The sequence below is a fragment of the Linepithema humile genome, chromosome 8 (genome assembly GCF_040581485.1).
Source record: "Linepithema humile isolate Giens D197 chromosome 8, Lhum_UNIL_v1.0, whole genome shotgun sequence".
NCBI classification, from domain to species: domain Eukaryota; kingdom Metazoa; phylum Arthropoda; class Insecta; order Hymenoptera; family Formicidae; genus Linepithema; species Linepithema humile.
In genome coordinates this window covers 8,130,196-8,154,025 of record NC_090135.1, presented here as the reverse complement: position 1 = coordinate 8,154,025, position 23,830 = coordinate 8,130,196, and the positions used below count along the sequence as shown (strand labels likewise).

The following is a 23,830-nucleotide window of genomic DNA, read 5'->3' as shown; positions in this document are numbered from 1 at the left end:
ATACTTTTTCCATCTGCGTATATTGTGAGAGCAACGTCAATATGGACACTAGCATAGTGAGTCAGTAGTGTAGTTATTGTGGTCGGTGTTTTTTTCAATATTGTATCGTCAATATAAATGTGGTAGTGGCGGCGATATTATGCCACGCATGCGACGGCGAAAACAAAACTGGAGCGCGCTATCAATATTCGATATATATGTATATACACATATATCGTCCGATCATTTCGTAAAATCGTTCGTCCAACATTACGGGAGACAGTCGCGAGTGCTGGCATACTATCGTCCCTTAGTCGATATCTAATAAGCTATATAGAGAGCCTAGCAGATATTACTTAACGGTAAATAATTAACCAATATCTTTGGAGGCTACAATAACCATAGTTCATAGGAGGGTTTATTTTGTCGTAGATTGGAAACACACCTCGGCCGCGCGTAGTTACTAGTACCTTGTCACACAGTTTAGTCGATGCGCTATATAGTCGATGCGGTATACATATATACATAGTCAGAATCTTAGTTGTGTGGTCTTTTGGATTAGTATCGAATTATGAAATTTCATGGATGCCTTGATCTCTCTATCACATTCTTCTCTTTTTCTTTCTCTATATTTCTCTTTCTCTTTCTCTTTCTCTCTCTCTCTCTATCTCTCTCTCTTTCTCTCTTTTCTTCTCAAACATTTTCTTACTATCTGATAATCCTAGAAAGCTTCTAATCCTGTTTCTAATCTTCTTTTCTTTTTACGTTCTCTTTATCGTTTGGACCTAGTCATCCGTTACACTTGAAACGTTGATCCCGAGGAATTTCTGCAACGCTTTGCTTCATACTTAACTTATCTCCATGTACATATTCTTAAATGTCTACGCCTACCTTCGCCTGCTCAAAGAAAAATATTGGTCCTGCGGTGTATAACTTTGCGGAAATAATTGGCACGTCGAAACTTTATTTCCGACACGAGGTTCTCATTTTCTAGAGTTCGAGCGATCAATATCTTTCTTCGTATGTAGTTGCAGAAATTTTGATGGAGACTTGAAATCTTGTTGCACTAACGAACACGCAACATGAATGAAGGGAAAAGAATTGAAAAAAAGGATTAAAAAAAAAAAAAAAAGAATTATTCGCGATGTATGGTGACTTATTTCGAATCTAAATTAATCGAGTTTATTTTTCCTTATAGATTTTATGTGGTCCCTGGGAGCATTACCTGATGGTGAGTATGAAAAAAACATATCTAATAGACTCGATACACATCTGTCGACGATTGCTATTACGGCCGACGAATATAGCTAAGGCCCTACGCACAATAGAGAAAATATTAGGCATAAGAATAAATATCAAATATTAGGAAGAGCAATTTGGAATGATTTTACTTCAAACAAGGGAACGGAATTGGATTAATTTTTTCTAATTCTTATTTACTAATTCATACGTTAATCCATTTCATTTTCTTGTTTTGAAATGAAATATCAATTTACTACTTCTAACATTTAATATTTATTCCTAATATTTTCTCTATTGTGCGTAAGGCCTAAAGTAATAGTGATATTATATGGCTCGAGAAATTGTCGATATATATGACCATCTATATACAATTTCATTGCTTAAACACATATTATAACATATATTTTTCAATTGACTGATAAATGGCGTTTAAATATTAAAGATTACATCAATTATTTACTTCATTAACTTTTGCATTAATCAAAGTTTAATCTAGATTAATTAACAGGAAAGATATAAATATGAGTATATATAAGTATGAATTATTAAATATTTAGCCTAGTAACTAGCAAATTAAATGTAAAAATTTAATTCTGTCGCTTTTTATATTCCTTAAATTATCACTAAATCATGAATAATTTAATATTACGATCAACTCACAATTGCTATCTTCGGCTTAACGTATTAACTTATGAAATGTGAAAAAAGTCGTTTCAGCAATCAATTTCTTATGAAAATGACAGAACTTTTTAAATATTTTGTCAGAGAAAAATATATAGTTTTAATATATCCGTTCATTACCGACTTTTGTCAATAAGAGATATCTTTCAAAATCAAATATTTTGTGTTTTTTAAATAAAAAATTTTTCTATTAACGTTGCTGTTTGAAGATAAATCCGCGATTGCCCTGACCTCGAACGACGAGAGGACAAGCAAATCGCGTGAGAAGTAATAAAGAATATAATGGAAATTTTCGTTATGTTTGCAGGTTTCCCAGCGGCAGCGTACGCGGCATACGCGGCGGGCCGCGGCTATTCTGGGTACCCTAGTTTCGGATTACCCTACCCGACAGGTAACCACCTTAGCTTTAACCACCTTAACCACCACAATGCGGCCCACATTGCGCCCCTGAACCTGAACTTGAATCTCATACAGGCGCAGCCTGCGCCTCACCATAACCCGTCCACCCCGACACCGCTCTTTTACCATCCCAATCTGGACCTCTACAACGCCATGCCTCTGTGAACTAACTCATCGACTAACGGTGCCGACCCGAGCTGTGCGCGCACTCTAACCCATCGCTACACGCTAACTGACTGTGCTGTCGCTTCATTCATCCGATTCCATCGCGATGAGAGAGCGTGTCGCGATTATGCGACCGACGCGATCGCTATGCCGGGCAAGAGGTAGCCCCCTATGTTCTCGAAGAAACTCGGACGTTCCGAGAGCGTGGCAGGACCACGCAATGCGCGCGCGGCGATCCTCGGGGATCGTGAACTTTGTCGCGCGGAAACTGTACACTAAACTTCCGCAAGACAAGCGGCTCTCCGAGACGAGGGCCGCGAGTTTTCAAACAGGACGACGCCCGGAACGCCAGCGGGTTCCGCTGAATGCGCGTCGCTGTTTTTCTTTGCACGAAGAATGGAAAAGAACAATGAGATTCTTTAAAGCACGGAGACGATTCCTCTTTAAAGCAGGGAGGGCTTTCGCAAAAGTTTCACGTCTCTACAGCGCGGAGAGCTCGGATAGGGTAGGCGACGTGGAAACGGGAACGCGAAAAATTCTATGCCGTGAGAAACTTCGCCTGGTTACAAGATATTCGGGGATAAATTATTAATGTCGAACGGTGTCGGCTCGCCGACACGACGGCTCGTTTAGCTGCGATATCGACTCGCTTCTCCATGAAAAAGTTTGTACATTGGAATGCTTATTTGATACTTGTCGCGTTGTTGCTTTCGCGTATTTTCTCACAACGAGAACACCGTCGGGCGGCAGATAGCAGTGAGAGATACAAATCAATACTATATCACTTTAAAGACTTGAGGACGCTAAAGAAAAATTTGTTACATGCCGACAAACATTCAATCCTGTTCTATATTTATTTGCTTATTAATTTAGCAAGACGATGGATTTTATGACATCCGCTTTATTATTTTTCTACTATATTTTTAGATGAAATTTTTTTAAAGAACAATGGATTGCATAGGGTATAAATAATCTATTCTCTCTCTCTCTCTCTCTCTCTCTTTCTCTCGATTCTGCGGTAAACAATAAATCACCGAGTGTTTGCGAAAAAGTGGCGCTACCCGTGGATTCGGAATTTATTGAACTGTTATAGCTATACTGTGTACTATTGACTCTCTCTCTCTCTCTTGTCGAAGCTATAATTTTTAAAGAATTCAAAATCTCAAAATTGTTTTGTATACGCGAACGAAGAAATAGGGATTGTAAATAATGAAAATAAAAAATGCCCGTAGATTATGTCAGATGTACAATGGTTCACAGAAGTATTTTGACGATTTCATTCAGTTTATAAGTGTATTAAATTGTTCAAATATCTTGATAAACCTCGGTATGCGAAATCAATCATTCCTTTGAATAACGAATGCATCCAAATAGAGCAATCTCAATAAACGCAAATATTTATTCTATGTCCGGATTCATCAATAAATGCCACTAAATTGGAATAGCCGATAAAAGTTGTTAGAAAATACTTTTACTTTTAAAGGGTTTATTAGTTAGACCTGCATTGCGTATAATAAAACCAATATCCTATACTTTGCGAGTATACACATTGCTATTTCGGAAATGTCACCAAAATTGAGTTTGACAAAACTGTTTTGCTCAGTCAACGGATCGTGAAATCGATCGCGATATAAAATGTACGGAGGAAGTGGAGAAAAATGTCATTTTTGATATCTGGCAGGGGTAACGAATATGTATCAATTGACAATGATACGTGATGGAACCACATTGCGGTTCACTCCACACAAACACACACACACACACACACATACACAAAACTATATGCACATATGGCTACAGCGATTAATAGGATACCCACAGAAAATGAACACGAATCTTTCGATATCGATCCATTGAAATCGGAGCGGATGATAGCTCGTGGGTGGACTTTTCAAAGTCAAGCCTTCTTCATGTAACATTTAAATAAAAATTGCAAACGCGTTGTATAAAGAGAATCAATTTCTCTTTTATTATACCATGATAAGCTATTCATCACCCGATAGACAGAGATAAAGAATAATTATTAGGTTTTCGAAAATTCTCAAACTCCTATCCATCCGTTTTATCTTCTATTTTGATCCTTTTTAGTGATATTAAATTATTATTTAAGTTTTTATTGATTTTAATTTCTTAGTATTTTAAAATATTATTTAATTTTGTTATGTGTGCGCACGTATGTGTATAAAATTTGAAATAACAAAGCGACACATAATAAATACGTGTTTAATAAGAATATTCGTTGTGCAGTCAAACTAAAAAAATTGAAAAAACCATGCAAAAAGCTATGATGCTTTTATTAATAATCTTTAAAAATATTTTGTTATCTATATTTTTGGAAATTCACAATAAATGTTATTGCAATCTTATTAAAAATGCATTTTTTATTAATTTAACTGAAATCAATTCAAAAAGTCAATTATTGCAGTCGCTTTAGAACTTTTTGAATATAAATAATTTTTTCTTAATACTTTATCAATAACGTACAATAAAAAAATGTGATTTATGTCAGCTCACTAATTGTGAATCATCGCGTACGTGATGTTTTTCGAAGGCTTTTACACCTTTCTTGATGTCTGTCAGGTTGTCGCACACATTTATCGCCTTCATACGTTATGCTTTATCACTCCTTTATCGTCTAATATTAATGTATGCACGTTTTGTTTCGCGTGTTCCGCGAAAGGTGATTGCAATCGAAATTACGCACCCTTTCATTCTCCATAATTTTAGCTCTCGCATGTGTTTCGCCGGTCTTCTGTGTCAAGCATGTAAAGCAGTAATAACGCGCCATGTCGTTAGCGTGGGACAAACTGTGACCGGTGCACCGTCATGATCGAGGTTAATTAGTACGGGAGATAGTATCGTTTGACAATACCGCGGTAGATTTGCGGGAGAATGCTCCGAAAAACGCGTTCCTTTCGCCGAGGAATTGAAATCTGCGTGTTGAAGCACATCAATTCTTAGAACAAAACGCGAATGAGAAAAAAAAACTCATAAATAATGTATAATGTTTTTCGGACATTGTGGCCCATCCCTCAGAAAAATCTGTCCTTTCCCGCTCTTCGCCGTCTCCCTCCTCCGACTTGCCCCTCGTTTCCCCACAAAGATAATGCTCGACGCTAAGATCGTTTTCAATTTCCCCCAGCAGCCACTGTTTAACGAATTTGAATAACTTTTTGGAACCAGTTGATGATCTCCCCGTCTCCTTTCGTTCCATTTTCCCGTCTCGGCTTGTGTGTCTTATTGCGTACAGTTCACGAGGCATGGTAGTAGGGGGAAAAGTGGATATCATCCACGATGATTGATCGCCAAAGAGGAAAACTCCTCGCCACCCCTTAGCCCGCCTCCCTCAATGTATTCCCGATGTCCGAAAAACATTCATCGGTTAAGCCACCCTCTTCGCAAACACGGGGAACGGGGCGATCTTTCAAGAACGAATACGACACGGAATTGGGAAGATATTTCTCAGTAGGGAACAACGACGTCTACTCGCGGATATATTCGTGGACAGCTTCTTTGGGGGAAGTCTTCTACTCGAGCGTTTTCGCACTGCAAATATTCCGCTGCTTCCGAAAAAAAAAAAACGGCAACGCGATTTAACGATTGTCGCTAAACATTCACGTTCGCGTTACGAAACGAAAGCACCGATACGAGAATGCTTCACAATATGCATTGAATTTGAACCGGCTCGTGTTTCATATGTTAACAAATATCCAGACAACTCTTCTGAACTTACAAATGGAGAGGCAAGTACGTGGGAGTTATTCTTATGAAAGTTAAACTTTTCCGTACAGAAATCATTACTTATTATGTCATATGAGGCACATCAGATCTCACGTTTTCTTCATAAAAATTTATTTTTTCTAACTTAATCGTTAAAATTAGATACAAAAAAAATAAAAAAAATTATTTTAAACTAAACTATTATTATATTTGTGATCTAAAAAAATATTCAATTTTTCAAATACGTAGTATGAATGAATAATGCAATAATATTGTTTGCATATGCAAATTAAATCACATTATTGTGATCATCAACTGAATTCCAAATGCAATAATACTAAAAATACAAATAAGTATAACAAAACCGATTTTCTCGCTTGCTTTTTCGAATACTTTAAAATGGATGAGATGTTTAGTGCGTCAGCGTAACATTATGCAAATTCGCAGTTACGCTGTAACTTTCCGAAGAGCGACGTACTTTCTACCGAGAGTTTATTTGCTAAGTATTGAGATAAGATTGGCATGTCTTACGTATCCGAGAAGATATACTGCCGTTCGCAAATTAATCGATTAAAAACGATTCATAAAACATTATCATCAATAAGCGTAAAATTAATGTTTCTTTACATAAGTTTCTCAGTGAATAAAAGAATGTATAAAACAATTAATCTCTATCTCTTGCTGAAAACCTTTTTTTTAAACTATTTTGTGCTTAGGCCTTTCTCTAAACATCTTTATCTCTCTCTCTTTCTCGACGCAGTAACAAACTCAAATAATTTCGATAAATAAGGAGCATTTCTCAGTTTGTCCCATAATACGTTAACTTTCTCTAATTTACTTTATCTAATCTAATACATTTACTTCATCTAATTAGATACCAGTATCACACCAAGTTTGACCTAGTTCGTCTAAATATAGTTTTCCGCATTATGCGATTACGGCAAGACGTTTGATCGTGAAATCGACAAAAACAAATAGGACGAACATAATAATGATTGTGCATCAGAAAACAGTAAACTAGCGAGAGGAGAGATTAAAGATTTAGGAGACTGATAGTAATTTCAAGTGCTTTGGGAGTTGCCATCCTTATCGGCAGGAAACGTGTCGCTGCACGGCTACCCCGTGGAACAGGGAGCAATAAAAGCTTCAAACACACGGAGGAATTCCACGAGGAACGACGTTGTTAAAATTGAGAAAGGTGCCCAATTTTTTAATGACATGAGAGTCATCGGAAAAGGAAAAAGGGGGGCAACGAAGGGCAATTTCTCGCGGCCGATCCATTTCTCTCGCGCATGATAATAATTTCCCGATCGGATGGATTTCTTCGGTCCGATTGTAAGACGAAAAGTAAAGGACTGAATCTTTTTAGCCCGTCTGACCCTTTTCCACAACGGAATAACGAGCTGCAGCGTCTTTATATTTTTCTCGGGATAACGCCGCTTGAGTAGACAGCGTAACGACGACGACGATACCCTCTTAAAATGTAAACGCAATAACGAGCTCCTTCTCTTCCTTGCGCGAAGGAGGGTAGTCCCTGACGCCTCATTGGACATCAATCGGCTTTTTTTTTAAAAGAACGCGAAAGGACACTTCTTTTCTTTTCGTCGAGTTTACTGCTCGCCCGCGTGCATAGACGTCGTGAATATACGTCAGCTTTTCTTCCTCCTCTCTTTTCCCCTTTTCGCTCTTCCTCGATCGACTCGTGTCATATGAGAATTGATTTTATTATATTACGACTTATTTGAACACATTTAAGTCTGGTCGGAAAATAGATTCAAAAATATTTTTTATTTAATAAAAATATTTTGCTATTTGCTTTGCTCGATTATGTCTAATTATCAAAATATTACAAATGCAATTGTTTGTTCAGATTTCCGGTGTTTGTAATCTCTTACTTTTTTTTTTAGTTTCTATATCAAGAAATTGTGAACGAATAAAAATTTATAAAGTGAGTTACGATAAACGAAAGAGGTCAGGAACTAAACCAATCATTGAAAAATAATTTTTCTTGAAAAAGGGAAATGTAATAGATCTCCAAAATATATAACCTACTAAATTAACACTAGCGTATTTAAAAGTAGATTGTGGAATCATAAATTAACTCGATATCAACTCAATTTTATCTTTCTCGGCGCTTACATCATTCTCGGCGCTTCAATTTATCGTGACGTTATTATTTATTAGCATTGCTACACGTGCTTCAGATAACGGTATCGATCGACTGTCAACACGATCGATGGTACTCCTACAAAAACATTCTTTCGAACCCGCAATATTTCTACTCGTGTTCGATTCGATTTCGGTTCGATTAGAGAGCGAGAACGAAAGAGGGAGAAAGAAAAAGAGAGGAAAAGAGGCGAGTTTTACATGCTCGCGATTCGCGTACATACACGCAAATCGAAACTCAGTCCTTTCATCAGAGAGCTGGAGGGGTTGGGGAGGTCGGGGGAGAGCGGGGTAGCCGGGCAGCTGCGGCGAAGCGGAAGGGTTGCACGGAGGGGACAGAGGCGCACCGTCGTATTTCACAGTCATTACCGTAACGTGTTACCGTGCGCGCTCGTTGCGCCACGCAATAAATCGTCGGTTACCGTTACCACCGTGGTTGGGGGTGTAGCGGGGCACAGGCGGGAACGAGCACGAGGGGGTTATTGTGGCGCCTCGACCCGCCGCCGTACCGGTGCGTTTCTGCTAACCTGCCGTTCGCAACAATCGCGACCTCCTTTTCGATCCTTTACGCTTGGATCTCTTCCGCTTTTTGCATCTATTTCAACGCGAATTCTTAAACTTCGGATAACTACAGCATTGATACATTTTTCTTTGTTAAAAAATTACTATTTTGCAATTGTATATATGCGTGTTACCACAATTATGTTTGGTACATATGAATATTTCGTATAATTACACGCGCAAGCATAACGAATTAATTTACTTACCGTCGTTGAATTCCAGCTGAAGTGCGCCTTCAGATGTGTCTGAAAGCAGAAATTAACATGTGTGTTAGTTGTTAAAATTACCATATATTTTATGTATGCGTTTGAGTATTAGATTATTAATTTGTCAATATTTACGCTGATTTCAATTAAAATTTATTTTCCTGTAATACGATTATAGAAAATATTGTTTTATTTCTATCCACTTGCACTTCCTTTAGAGACAACATATAATATATATTCAAAAGTACAAGAATTTATTACACGTATGCATATATTACATTTATGCATATCTTATTTCAAATTGATGTCGTGAAATGCGAATGCGACGCGAACAACGACGTTAGGGAACATTTTCCTTAGAGCTGCCAGATTTCTCTGCGATCTCATTCACTACATTTATCTTTCATTTTCGCTCGAATTGTCGACATTGCATGTCTAGGAACATCGCGGTGTAAAACTCAAACGCGAACAACTACATGATTGTTTTTACTTGCGAATACTTAAGAAATGCGAATTTTTATGAAATATTTATGCAGCAAAGTTCGATTTACGCCATTTTCAAGAGCACATCATTACGTTCCATTGCTTTGGGGTGACGAATTTTTTTCCTCTTTTATTTCTATTTTTACACTTTTATTCCATCCCACCAATGGCAGTGCACATAATTCCCACACTTTCCGTTTTCTCCCTTCCGCTGTTTCTGCGATTCGGTCTTTGTTCGACGCGAGCAACCGACTTGCTTCCATTCACGAATTTAAATCGCGGGTAAATGCCACCGGAAATAAAACGTGGTGAACGAGAGAGGGTTAGAAAAAAGGAACGATATTTTGGATTTCGATTATTCTTACGTGCGATATCGCAGTTTCCTGACCGAACACGCGCGAATCGATTTTGCGGTTTGTCTTAAATCTTAACCGGTACGCCGAAGAGGAGTCATGAATCTCCGTTGCAATAGTCGCAGTTTGCGATATACAGGAATTCAGATAACAGGAAACAGAAAATAGATACGCGTTGTTGTTGTTGTAGATATCTAAATATGAATTTACATAGTATGCATTTATCAGTTGTGAATATCTCACCAGTTACAAACAAGCGGCATACAACTATCCAGAACTATATCGCTCACCTACTTTCTCCTCTAATGTTCCCTGTCGTCTAATTGGGTTAAAGAAGTACACCGGACACAGTCGTGTGACGTGAAAGATTAATTTGCTTAAATGTGTTGATGTTTCAATGCGAGATCTGAATGTATAAATTTGAAATATCGCACGTACGAGAATTTTTTTATACTTATTGCGAAGAAATACATTGCTGCATTGATCGGAATGATTCGGTAAAATGTAGGATTAATGCTCGATCCTTTCGAATGCGCGATATCGGGCGCGAAAAGCTCTCTCCTACGTTTGCACGCTGACGAAAGATATATTTTCTATGGGTCGTACTATCATCGTACATTTCGCTGTACCATATATATTAACACACATTTACACAAACATACTCACGCGTGCGCGCGTAACTGTTGTATATAAAATATATATATTATATATACACTTATGTATGTATATATATACATATATATATATATATATACATATCGCGGGGCGAGGCTAAGGTAATACGTTATAGCTTAAGAAAACCTCGACTCCGCACTAAGAATCCCAAATATCCAAAGCTTATATATAACGCGTGCCGTTTCCGGAGATTTACGATATCGCCGTCATGCGAAAAGCACATATAGTATATACGGCGGCACCTGCCCGCGCCCGAAACACAAATGCAAACTCGCCTTCGCAGCGAGTTGCGTACAAACACGTGCGCGCGCTCGAGAGCGTTCACGAAAGTGCTCGAGAGATTTCGCCCCAGAAATGCACTGGGTCACGAAAGTCTATGTACGCCTGAAGAAGCTTCAAGAAAATGTCGGAACTGAACTAAAATCCTGCATTTTTCAAGTATCTGTGTCTCTCGGTGGTAACAAATCGAGTCCTTTCCCGAAAAAAGAAAGCAACGAGCTCAGAAACATACAAAATTAAAATATCATTAATAAATTTCTGCCAATTCTTTTGCCAACAAACTTTACATAATTGTTTTATAAGATGTTTACGCTTTTGTATTTGTTTGACATAGAATATGCATAATTTGAAGACAAAATGTTAAATCCAACGAAAGAAACTGGATTTTACATCACTGTCAGTATATATATATATATTCCTGAAAATAAGATATTCTTCATATAAATTTATAAAATTAAAATATCTTTATATATCTCTTTCAATCGATATTTTAAAAATGTGTGCAATAACTTTTTATGATTTTGAACATCTTTTTGAAACTTTCTTGAATGAATAAACAGATCGTATTTTATCTAAATTTGTTTCGCTTTATATTCGAGGTTTTCAAGATTATCTTGTAAATACGTGCAATTGTACAGTTATTCATTCATATCATATATTATGTACACATGATATAAATATATAAAAAAAATTAAATAAATATATATATATATGATACAGAGAACGTATAATGTATACAGAGCGGATGATGTAAATTAATGTTGCTCATATTTGTTGAAATGCGAATCTTGTGAATTATTAATGGAATATCAATGGAATATTATATTCTACGATAACGATCAGTGATAAATATGGAATCGCTATTAATATAATACGCGGCACTATTCGTCGGGTCAATCTTCATTATCCATTGTTAGAATTGGAATAATCTAGTAGGAAATGCAGCAGGCAGCCTTGCAGCAAGCATACCGCAGTGTCCGGCTCAATAGAAATTACTTAATTCATCAAGTCATAAAAAGAGTTCACGCACGAAGATTCACGCATGAAAATTTTAAGATAAATATAGGTACGCAGATAATCCTCAATTTCAATGCAAATTTTTCAGCAATATCGTTCTAATCGATTCAATGCGCGAATATAACGATATTGTAATCCGAAATATCGACATTTTCATATGAAAATACGCTCCAATTTTTGCAGCGACTCGATAAAACTGAACGTTATTCTAATGGCAGTGCTCATACTATTTATGTAAAGTCAAATGTGAAAGAGTGTGAAAGATTGTTGCGTGAACTAACACATTTTTACTTTGAATGACTCACCCATGTTAATATTTCCATACTATTAGTTATTACTTATCTATAGTATCGGAAATATGATATTGCATTATTTCGACCATTGCAAATACTCGATAAAGCTGTGTATAATAATTTCGTCGCTTGGAATAACCCTTCGCTGTTAACATAAACCGCACAAATTTTGTCAGCTTATATATATATATATAAATATATAAATATATATATATATATATCCTGTTAGAATGAGGTGTCATCGCTGTTACCATCGAAAGGTTAATCCGAGAATGTGTGTTTTTTCGACAATGTGCAACAAATGAATGTTTTTTTGTTAGCGGTAACCGCCGAAAGCCGATTCTGAATTTTGAAAGCCATTGAAATAGCATATTCTCACGTGAATCGCTTGACCGGAAATTACAAAATGTTCACAGACGCATGGCTGGCAAACTCTGTGGTCCTTCGTCAAGCAAAGCGTCGCCTGCCTCTACCCCCATTCCATTAGGTACTGCCAAACACAAGATTCTAAAAAGTAACGACACGCGGAAAACACATTACATGTATACGCGAATACACACACACGCACGCAGGTACGCATCGCATACCGGCACATACGAATACCTACGACAGAAATATCTCGCGCGAAAAAGTGTTCTCCTTCCTGCAAAAGCATTCACTCTCAAGCAAACAGGAACGAAGGAACGGCAAGGAAAGAAACGGGTAAACGCGTAAACATCAAAGCAAGGAAAAGAGAGAGAAAATGGAGTACGCAGCAGAAAAGTAAAAAAAAAAAATATATATATATATAGATCAAGCAACGTGATTTAATGGTTTTTCAATCGAAGTCGAGTACTATCTATTTTCTTTCTCTTTCCGCCCCTCCCACTTTGTCTTCTTCTCGCTCGCGTGGAAGGAGACAAATCTGTATTCCTTCGTTATTTTGAAAAACTCCTAATAATGAAGATAAAGGTTCATTCAAGTCTATGATGCTCAATGGCAAGGCTGTTCTAAAATCTATCTCAATATTGTGTAAAATGTATCGATACGATATTCCCATATAAATGGATGCACCATCGAAGCGAGGAAATATTCCAATAATTATATAAATAAATGTGGAGCTAAAAATAGATTTTATTTTTACCACATGTAATGTTTGGAAATGTAACCATTTATACATAAATGGATAGTACGCGAAAGTATTTCATAATTGACTGCAATAATTATATCATTATATTTGAAAATGACAGATTTTTGCTAAAGCGTTTGGAAATCGTGTGGTTAATTGTATTCATAAATGCTAAAATGTTAGTATTTTGCGAAAGACGAGGTAGCCTTGCCACTAGGCATCATCAATTAATTGCCTAACGTGGAAACACATAGATAATTAACCCAGAGGCCATGCCGAGATAATTCTTACCCCTTCGTCACAGTGCGTGTGTGGGGGGGAGGGGATATAGCAGCAATATAGTAAACTCACACGAAACACACGATAATGATAAAATGATGATATAATCCGAGATAGAAATATCTTAATGCGAAGTTATAATTAGAGCCGTAATGAGAAAGCAAATTAGATGAATAACTATACGTAGACAATTAACAATCATTAAAGACCGGACCTGTTTTTCCTCCCGCGCTTTCCTAGAATACGCCCCTCCTCCACTCCCCCCTCCGTAATTAATCTTTCACCGATCCACAATTCTTTTCCATCCACTTTAAAGTTTAACGCGTTTCTCTCACGTAGATGTTGATCTCACGTAGTAATTCAAGGTGTAGCCACATTCTATGTAATCTCTAAGCTAAACACTTTAATCGAAAACACTTAGTGTAGGACATATATACGTAGATATAACGATATAGACATTTCCGAGTGCCTCGGTTACGGCGCCTTGTCTAAGCGACGCGCGTTAAAGTTACACGTCAATGTTTCATAATAACCCCGAAATTCGCCGCCAGAAATTATGGTCGATCGAAGGGTTGCGGCAAATGTGTACATTCTAGGCAACCGATTAATAGCAGCGCAAAGTTACGAGCGATTAAAGTTGCAATAAACGTACGCAGCTCCGTTTTGTCAAAGTCGGATTGTTGTTGTGCGAGCAAAGTAATGACATATTTCTATGACAAGGTAGTCCTCGTCTCTCAGGATTTACTATGCAAAGTATCCCACTATCAACAAAATATTCCTTCGATCACAGATTCGCCGAAAAACATTGTGGAGACAATATTTCCTTAGTAAAAATATGATAAGAGAAAAGAAGGGGAAAAGAAGCATAATTTATCAAACATTTTCACTTTCCAAGATTTAATATCTTGGCAGCAGGAAATTAAATTTTTACTACGATAGCTTATCATAACATAAATTTCTGTTAACACAATGATAAAAAAAAAGGAGAGCGAAAATCAGTTGAAATAAACTGGAAAAGGAACAAGCTTAAAGTAAATAATGTGCACATTTCGCTAATACCGTAGTCGCAGTATAGGTTTATCGGCTACACAGCTGTAGTTATAACTGTGAATTAAAATGCATCGCTCAATGCATCGCGAACAAGGTGCCGTTCTCGTGGCACGTGACTATTTCTTAACCAGAAAACGTTACACGTTATTGCTAAACGTAGAGTAAGGCATACGTCAAGTTAGGCGAAAGTGAAACGTAAGAAAAAAAAAGAGTACCGACCCTCGTAGGAGAGATTAGCATCGAAATAAGCCGCTCAAGGACCGTTGGCCATTTTGCGCTTCTTGTTATTATTATACCGTTGAACTCATTCCAGGCCTTTCCGAAGTCCCGCATTTCCGTCCCTCGGTAGAGCGTCAGGAAACCTCGGAAGCAAGGACGACGCGGCGCGCAATGCAATTAAATAGATTTAATAGTACATGCGATACCAACAGTCGTAATCAAAAACTTACATTCAAATCTTTGTGTGTTAATTATACTCTCATTACGCGCCGCATTAAAGTTTTTCATTTAATTAAAATAATAATCTAAACCGCTCGCACGGAGAATAATTTAAAAGGAGCAAAATGCAGTTAAGATTAATTAAGGATATTAAGAATATCTTCCAAAAGAAAGAAGAATAAATTATAATACACGCACAGCGAAGCGGGGGTGCTTTTACATTATATTGTTCACGTACATACATTTACCTCGATACGCAACGAAGATTACGTAAGAGTAATTAATTATAACGCGGATTTATTAACGGTAAATAGAGGTGTCGTCGCGCTAATTCCTTCGCCTTGCTTTCCCGGTTTCACCCTTCCTACCCCTTGCTGGCCCGCATCCCTCTGGCATTATTCCACCCGTACCGCAACGTGTCATACGTTCGCGAGAGCTGTGATCGAGTTTGGATTCCGTTGTGTGTTCTCGAATTGTCGTTAATGAAGGTCCTACGAACCATTCGTGTGGATCGCAGGGCGAGAAAATAGAGAGAGAAAAAAATATGTACGAAATATATGTTACGATAAGTCTCGCGCGCGTAAAAAGAGAAAGAAAGGCGACGAGCGAGTGGTCCGTCCTCGTCCCTAAGACGTTACGGAGAACGCAGATTCACGAAGAGAGCAGCCAGATTTACGCTCGCTTCCCGCGAATTGTCTCGCCGGAATTATGGCGAATCGCCATAACATAAATTGTTAAAGGCTTGCATTCGCATCTCCTAGTTTAGCGTCGCGTGTGGCCGTAAATGTAGCAATCTAACTTCCAGTTACACATCTGACTCGCGTGAAAATTACATCCGAAATTACATCCATTATCATGAATTGAAAATTGAATAGCCGCATTTAGCGCAACAACGCACCGGATGTGTTTGATGGGTTTATAAAGCCTGCATTCAATATTGTCCCGAGTTTAGGATTAGATAGCCTCTAAATGTGATCGTCTAATTTTAAGCTTTGTTTATCTAATACGCAGACCTCGTATTCAAGTGCCGTTGTCTCTTAAGTGTCAGGCATTTGCATTCAGCGCTAAATGCGCGATGCGAATGCAAGCCTGAGAGTTTGCGGGCGAGACAATGAATCGCAGGAGTAAACCAAACCCAAGAGAAGACATTTATGTCCTGAGCTTATACATTTGTTAACGACACAATGCTTAAATAATATTATTGATACTTTTATGCGCGGCTATAGTTCGCTCGCGTTAAACGTTACCGTCCTACCCGAGAACATTGCGATAAAAATGTATTCTTTCATTGCATTTGACAAATTTCACTTCGTCCCGACGAATAACCGGCGCAACTCCCGAAATTTTCGTTGGATTTCTCTTCAGCAACGGCGCGGTTAACGTTATCGAGCTATGGTCCGATTGTTGCTATTCGTAAGATTGTTGTTAAATCACTATGATCGCGCGTGAATAAAAGTAATACTTTGCCCGATCCCGAGAATGACTCTCACAATGCCATTTGCACTCACAGAGCAGTGCTGATGATGCTGAAACGCGTGCCACGCAAGACTACTTGAAGAACGTCACTGAATATGAATGAAATATTATCAAATTAGAAAGCAATTGGAGAACGTTTAAAATATGAGAAAATATACCGTCCAAGATAATATAACGTTTGTGAGAGCAGTATGGCGCAGTTTTAAAGCCGATTGACTCGCGGGTTATGCTTGGGATTGAATGAAAACGTCAATTAGGGGTTAGGAAATGGGAGAAGTTTAATAAGTGTTTCTTTCGATTATGATGTAAACGAAAACTTCTAATACGTTTCGACCCTTAAATACCACGGTATAAAATTTATAACATTTCTAAGGGATGTGTGATCAATAATTCCACAATATTCTTTATTATTGAATAATCTAATTAGCAAAACTTTTACGTTATTCAAAAGTAATCACGTAAAAAAATCACGCCAATTTCAAACAATATTGATGTAGCAAACATGCAGAAAAATAAAATTAATATTCCAATAGAATTCAGGTCGCATGCGATTCTACATTGTGGTATTTATGGGTTAAAAATATCTGCTATCCAACGATCTCATCTTCGCATTCTAATCTCACACTTAGAGAATTTGTATTTCTTAAATTCAAGTAAATATATATATATATATATATATATATATATATATCTTTTTTTTGTTTTGTCTTAAGTTAAAGTCATTGTATGCATGAGATTTTTACGACTTGCTCAGAAAATCTCTTCAAGTTTTCTTGCACGCGAAATCGTCTTATTCGACAATCGCCAATCTTTTTTAATACATAAGATTTTCGAACGGTATAGAATCATGCTTCCGACGATGCTCCTTTCCTCGGCTTGCGCTACACGACGCGCCTTAACACACCCGTGAAAGTAATTAATTTAACAGGCGATCGATGAGGGCTCGGACAATTTGGCTAGCAACGATAAGAGAAGTAACAAGGTAACGAAGAGAGAGAACTTGCAAGGTTTTGTAAATGTGTTTGTTTCATGGGTATTCAATAACGTAATACTTAAATGCCCGTCAAAGATCGCTCTGCAACTGAACGACAGAGTGAGATCACTCACGCACGCGTGTATACATATTATAACGGCGTCATGTAACGATTCTCTGAAGCTCTATTATTATAACGATTAAGAATTATATAAATAATAAATGTGTCTGTAACAAATAAAAAGTACCACGCAATGAACGAAAAAGTATAAGAGGATAAACTTTCTCGATATCACGTGCTGGAAGAAAGGGAGAGACACAGGAAGCGAAACAAACTTTCTCTCATCGAGACGTGAAAGGGTATTTGGATTACCTTTCTTGTAGCACGGCATAGTGATAATATGTTTTAATTTGAATCTCTGCTATGAGCTAGGTGTCACCTCACACAATCAGTACAATTCAACTTGCAAAGAGAACAATTGATAAAATGCATTGCCGCAGAATATGCATTGCCTCCCTTCTTTGATATGATATTGAAAACATTTCTTCGAATTTCATCGATGAATTATTACTCTTACTTGAAAATAACACACTCGCAGTTGAGCACACGTTATTTAAACACAACCCAAAAACTCAAGTTAATCATGCCTACGAAGAGAGTTAATGGTTATGAAGGGATGTAATCTATTTATTGAAACCGCGCATCCCTAGTCAGTAGGAAATTACAGAAACTGCAACATCATGAACACATGGGCGAGGCAAGCACAAACAACTTTTTATCTAAAAATGCAATACATATAAAAACACACACGATGCTGGATTAAGTATGCGTCGGCCGAGCGTAATTTCGTTTTATCTTTGCAGCAATCAAAAGCATTGAGGCAGAGTGTGAAATCTAAATAAAAGAGCTAATAATATTTTCATGAACAGTGCTTCGCGTAATGCAATACAACAAACAGATTTTTCGTCCTTTCGCGATATTTATTTACGATGAAATGCAAAACTCTTTTTCTATTAACATAAATCTTTTTAATTTTTACGACTCTATATTTCCATATTTGCCATTAACCTCGAAATTTGGAAACGAGTTTTAGTTTTCATCAAAAGAATTAATTATAAATGCAAAAAAGATTGAACCATTATTTAAAGACTATTCTAATACTATATTATGTAATACGATGAAAGAATTTGAGCTTATATAAATTTTGTTAATCTTGTGAAACTTAATCCAGCAAATAACGTCCAACTGCCGATAGATGATAACATTAGCTTAGCGTGATCGACGGAAATTTCTATATCATATAAGATCGGTGATGTCTCTTGTTGGGTAGGAGCGGTCGTGTACCGCGCAGTGGGGCCAAGGGTAGGCCGAGTGTCCGTGAGCCCCAGCGGGGGTTGCACCGGTAAGCTTCAACCCCAAAGTGCCAGGTTGTTCCACCAAGTTCTCGTGTTCTCGCTCATGTTGACGGTAACCGTAATCCGTAGTACGTAGTACATACCCAGATTCCACATATACACTCACGTATTGCACAAATATACACATACCCAGACTACAACGAACACCAATCAAGATTACCATATGTGCATCACGTATTTTTTTTTTCCCGCGTGGGATTGCTAATGAATTTGTAGATTTCAAGTTATATCACGTCTTCCTACTATTCCGAGATATTTCAATTGTTTGCGAAAAAAATTTGACTTTTTGTAATCGAATGTTTTATATTTCAAACTAGCGTTAAAATGATTAAAATAGTATTTTAATAAAATATATAACACGTTATGTTATATTTTAATTAATTATTTTTTAATAGAATAGCTGTTGGATATTTTTGTTATAACAAATTAATATCGCGCACTTGAAATCGCATTCTAAATTCTTACATTTTTTAAAAATAGATATAAATGCGAAATATGTACAAATCAATATCCTGTACATCACTCTGTTCACATTTTGACACACTGTACATTAATATTTATTGAATACGAGACATCTGCCACTGTTGCTATTTAGTTACTTTAGGTATCCATAGTTCGAGTATTATCACCGATAGTGTTTATTATTGGATTGGTTGAATTTTTCGTATACACATACAAATGTATATTATATATATCTTTATGGAATGCTTAGGAAACAGAGAACCGTATGTTAGTTGTGCATCCGTTGCTCGTTGTATCGCCTGCGCGATCTGTATTCGTCTTTTCTACCGCGTGCGATTTTAATAACCGATTGATTCATGAGGAAAAAATACACACTCTCGTGTCCGCGACAAAAATTAGGTATGCGCTATTAAATTATCCACGTTGTCCTACTTTATGTCAATTTAACGTAGCCAAATTCGGAAAAATCATTTTGGCGATATCTCTCGAACTCTACACGTGTCTATATGTACAACTCAACTTCGTTAATCCTCCGATTAATATAAATTTTCTATCAATTAACAATCTATTAGTTTTGCAATTATAGAACGTGAACTATTGTATTAAAATGAATCTGTCTATCGCGTATGGATTGCATAATAATCGCGAAAATGATATATATCATTTCGCTAACATTATATTATACTTTCTACTAAATTGGAAATCGGATGATCGTCGCTTTTAACGAACATGCGATTAAAATAAATTAATATAATCGTCCGATAATCAGTTTCGTCGTCATAAAAAAAAAATTACCTTGTTATTTCGTAACGGCCCGTGATACTATATTCGTTTCAATTTAATTACGAAAATAATTAGCTTTTTCAATCGAGTAATGTGATTAGCGAAGGGTAAGTATCGAAGAAGTGATATAAGTCTTGTACAATTTCATCGGAACGATAAAAGTTTGAATTAGTTTCTTAGCCTCATCTCGAATTGTTTTCTTTTCACTTTTACAATACATCTATGTTTTTCAATGTGCTTTAAAGTCGCTCTTAATCATTTATCACATAACTAATCCAGATAGCCCTCATCTTTTGTTTTCCAATAGTTTGAAACAATTCCAATCACTGCGAAAACATGGGGAAATGTTTAATCATGATTTTTTCAACAAAACAATGTTTTTCCGGCAAAAATTTTCTCAAATCATTACACATCGCGAGAATGTTATTGTATGAAGAACAATCCGCTGATTATACAGCTTCACATGTCTTCCATAAAACTTGATAATATCTATGCGTTCTCGCGTCATAAATATGTATTGAAGCTATTTCCTGAAATATGTGTCAAGTTATTCAATGGAATATTGATAAAGTTATTCGATAGAATAATACTACGTTGTTTGGCATACATTTCCTGGGGCACACTGTATATATAATCTATCGTATAAACAAGCAGCGGATTGCAATTCTGTGTTCCAAAAATGGAATCGGTGCACACATCGCTCAACCCATTTAGAGGCTAGAAATGTCTGGATACTCCATACGGCAAATACGAAAAGTTTTCGGGATGTTCGAAAACACATTACGAAAATCTCGTATTTACCGCATGAATATGTACATAGGTAATCTCTGATTGGTTAGGAGTTAGGAGTCTCTATATGCGTTTATACATATGAATATATCGTATATGTCATTTCTCTCTATAGTATCTAGAATAGCGTACAAGTAAATGTAACGGGAGCCATTTTTGGCTCTCCTACGCGTATATATATATATATACACGTTTAAATCCCGTATCTCGTACTGGTGTTGGATGACTGCCTAGCTCATAGTACATAGTTATATCCAAAATTTCCATCGTTCTACTGTCCGTATTGAGTACTCGAGCCTAACATTAGTTTTCACTAGAACTTAGCCTGACATATATGTAGGTCTGTTTGAAAGAGCGTGTTTGAAGGAGCGAAAGAGCAACGAGAGATTTGGATGTCTAATACGTCGCATGAGACGGGAAAACTATTAGATCCTTTTCTAACCTTGATACTCAACGGAAAGGGTTCTCGTTGAAATAAAAAGCGAAGCCACGGCCGGTCACAAAAATACCGGAAAATTTTGACTTGCAGAGCTTACGAACTATCGATATCCGATATTTGAATTCATATTCTCATTGTATGTAAAGTAATTAGATTCTTCTTTTCCGTTAAAAATGATAATTACGTTAAATGGATACTCAGAATTAAACTGTTACTAATTAACGCGATACGAGAGTGAAATTATGAGCTCCTTGCTAGTGAAGAAAGTTAATGGATATTAATACTTTTGAGTATTTTTACTTATGAATGTTTATCATATTTTTGACTACTATTTTGCGCGCCGGTCGGAGCGACGCTTGCATGTATTCAGACTTGTTGTGTGTAGTTCTAGTGAAAACTGAAATCAGCCTCGTGAAAACACTCGTGAAAACTCTTGATTTTTCCGCGCGACCCATAGCCTCGAGAGCGTTGAAAGACGCTAAAGGAGTCTTGTTTCACAAGCATTTTCTGATCTCTCATACGTTACGTAATTTACTTTGATATTTTTCTCTGCATAAAACGTAATCTTTACGTAAAAAAGAAATATTTCTATTATTTTCGCGTATTTTATTATCATTTTCGTAATGTCTCATGGCACACGAGTTTGTTCATTACATTGTACGGCTATGGGTCAAATTTTTCCCGTGAAACAATCGAATTCGAGTTGAATATCGCAAAAAAAAGGAGGGAAGGCGTCCGGGGCGGAAGATTCGCCAAGATCGATGACGAAGACTTCGTTGAAGATGCAGTCATCTAGGGGCGAGTAAACTACCATCTACCTACACCTATTGTCTTTTAGAAACATCGCCGTATATAAAGTGATTTTAATTATTATATATTGTTCATAGTAAAAACGCTTAGTTCAACCACAACGGGTCGATTCTCCATTTTCCAGAAACACATGAAAGTTTCAGTAAAACGATAACGAACGTTGTGTTGCTGAACAAAGATAATATCATACGATTAGAAAAAAAAAAATATATATATATATTTATATTCAGATCTTCCCGCAGTGGTGCGAAAGTGTAGACAATTTAGATAAATCAAATTAAACAATTATAATAGTATCTGATTAGAAGCAGTTTGTAGTATAAAAGAAGTCGTTGTCGACCAGTTTTCGTAATTAACATTAAATAATTTAGTTGATATGCTAAGATTGCTCACATACCGCATTCGCATAACGTGACGCTCATTATTCTAATGTAAATTTCCACGGGCTTTGCTGAAAAATCACGAACAAATATTTCTATTACACGACAATCGATCGATTTATCATTGAAAGTGTAGTTTGCAATCTTGGCTGATGTTTAGGCCACACATAGTTATAGATCCGAGTTAAAATAAGTTATCTCGAGCGACCGTAACGAGTATCTTTGTGTATGATAGAAATTTTTTGAGTGTTGTCTGAGTTTCCTAAATAAATTATATTAATTATATAGATATAAAGTAGCTCTTTTCGAAGAGATCGCTGGAGCGGTAAGGCGATTCGCTGCGACGCTTCGCCTACGGCTTCTGCGTAGAATTCATAAAGCAGTAGATTAGATACGTAGATAGAACGAGAGAGTGATTATCTTTTTTGTGTGTCGTGTGTCCGTTTGTCGATTTGACTATATCTTTTCGTATTTTCCTGTGCAATTGTATAAACTCCCCGCTATATACACTTCGCGACTAGTATTTTCAAGTTAGAATCGATATTGTAAAATTTACCGCCCAAATATTGTTATTTCCTGCCGTTTATTTGACCGCTAGCATTAGAACGCTAATTAGAGTTAGCAACGTGACATACTAACGAGTTCGTAGTTTAGATACTTCGATTTGTCATAATGATATTTACATATGTTTACATCTGCCTACGATAAAATACGATTACTGCTGACGTATAGCCACAATTAAGTGTGTGTAGTTTAGGATGTGCCAACGATTCTGCCGCCCGAAAAATATCTATTAATTTGTTTAACGCATCTAATACTGTCTAACAATTCTATCATTGCCGAGAACGGATATGCCAATTAACGGCTTGCTATGATAATTATTTCTAATGCTGATTAACGACATGATTCGACCAATGTGTTGCTTCGTCAAACACGTCTGCGCACTTTACTCTCTAATTGGGAAAAAGAAACACCATTTCTTACTACGAGATTCTGACTAGGAAAGGAACTATCTGCTTCAATATACAGCTGTTTCGATATACATTAACACCGCGCTCTTGCATTTTCAACACAATCGCCGGGATACAAGATGCTTTTAGTGATTTTCATATCCTAAAATCTTTCGTCATACGTCACTGGAAAATACTAATTATTTGCAACAGATACTTTGCATTTCACTGATTCACTGTCAAATACATGCATGCTAT

The 23,830-nt window shown here is 36.8% G+C and overlaps 1 protein-coding gene across 11 annotated transcripts in view; it reads left to right on the top strand.

Moving 5' to 3' along the window:
* Rbp6 (RNA-binding protein 6) overlaps positions 1-23,830 on the top strand; it is a 581,361-nt gene that overhangs the window by 533,912 nt on the left and 23,619 nt on the right. For 10 of the 11 annotated variants that reach the window (XM_012364145.2, XM_067360265.1, XM_067360264.1 and 7 more), the window contains 2 exons: positions 1,178-1,210; positions 2,210-2,293. In XM_012364145.2, coding sequence (XP_012219568.1) covers positions 1,178-1,210; positions 2,210-2,293 — 117 coding nt within the window. Of the gene's footprint in view, positions 1-1,177; positions 1,211-2,209; positions 2,294-18,874; positions 18,947-23,830 lie in introns of all 11 variants that reach the window. The other variant, XM_067360263.1, reaches the window with a different exon arrangement.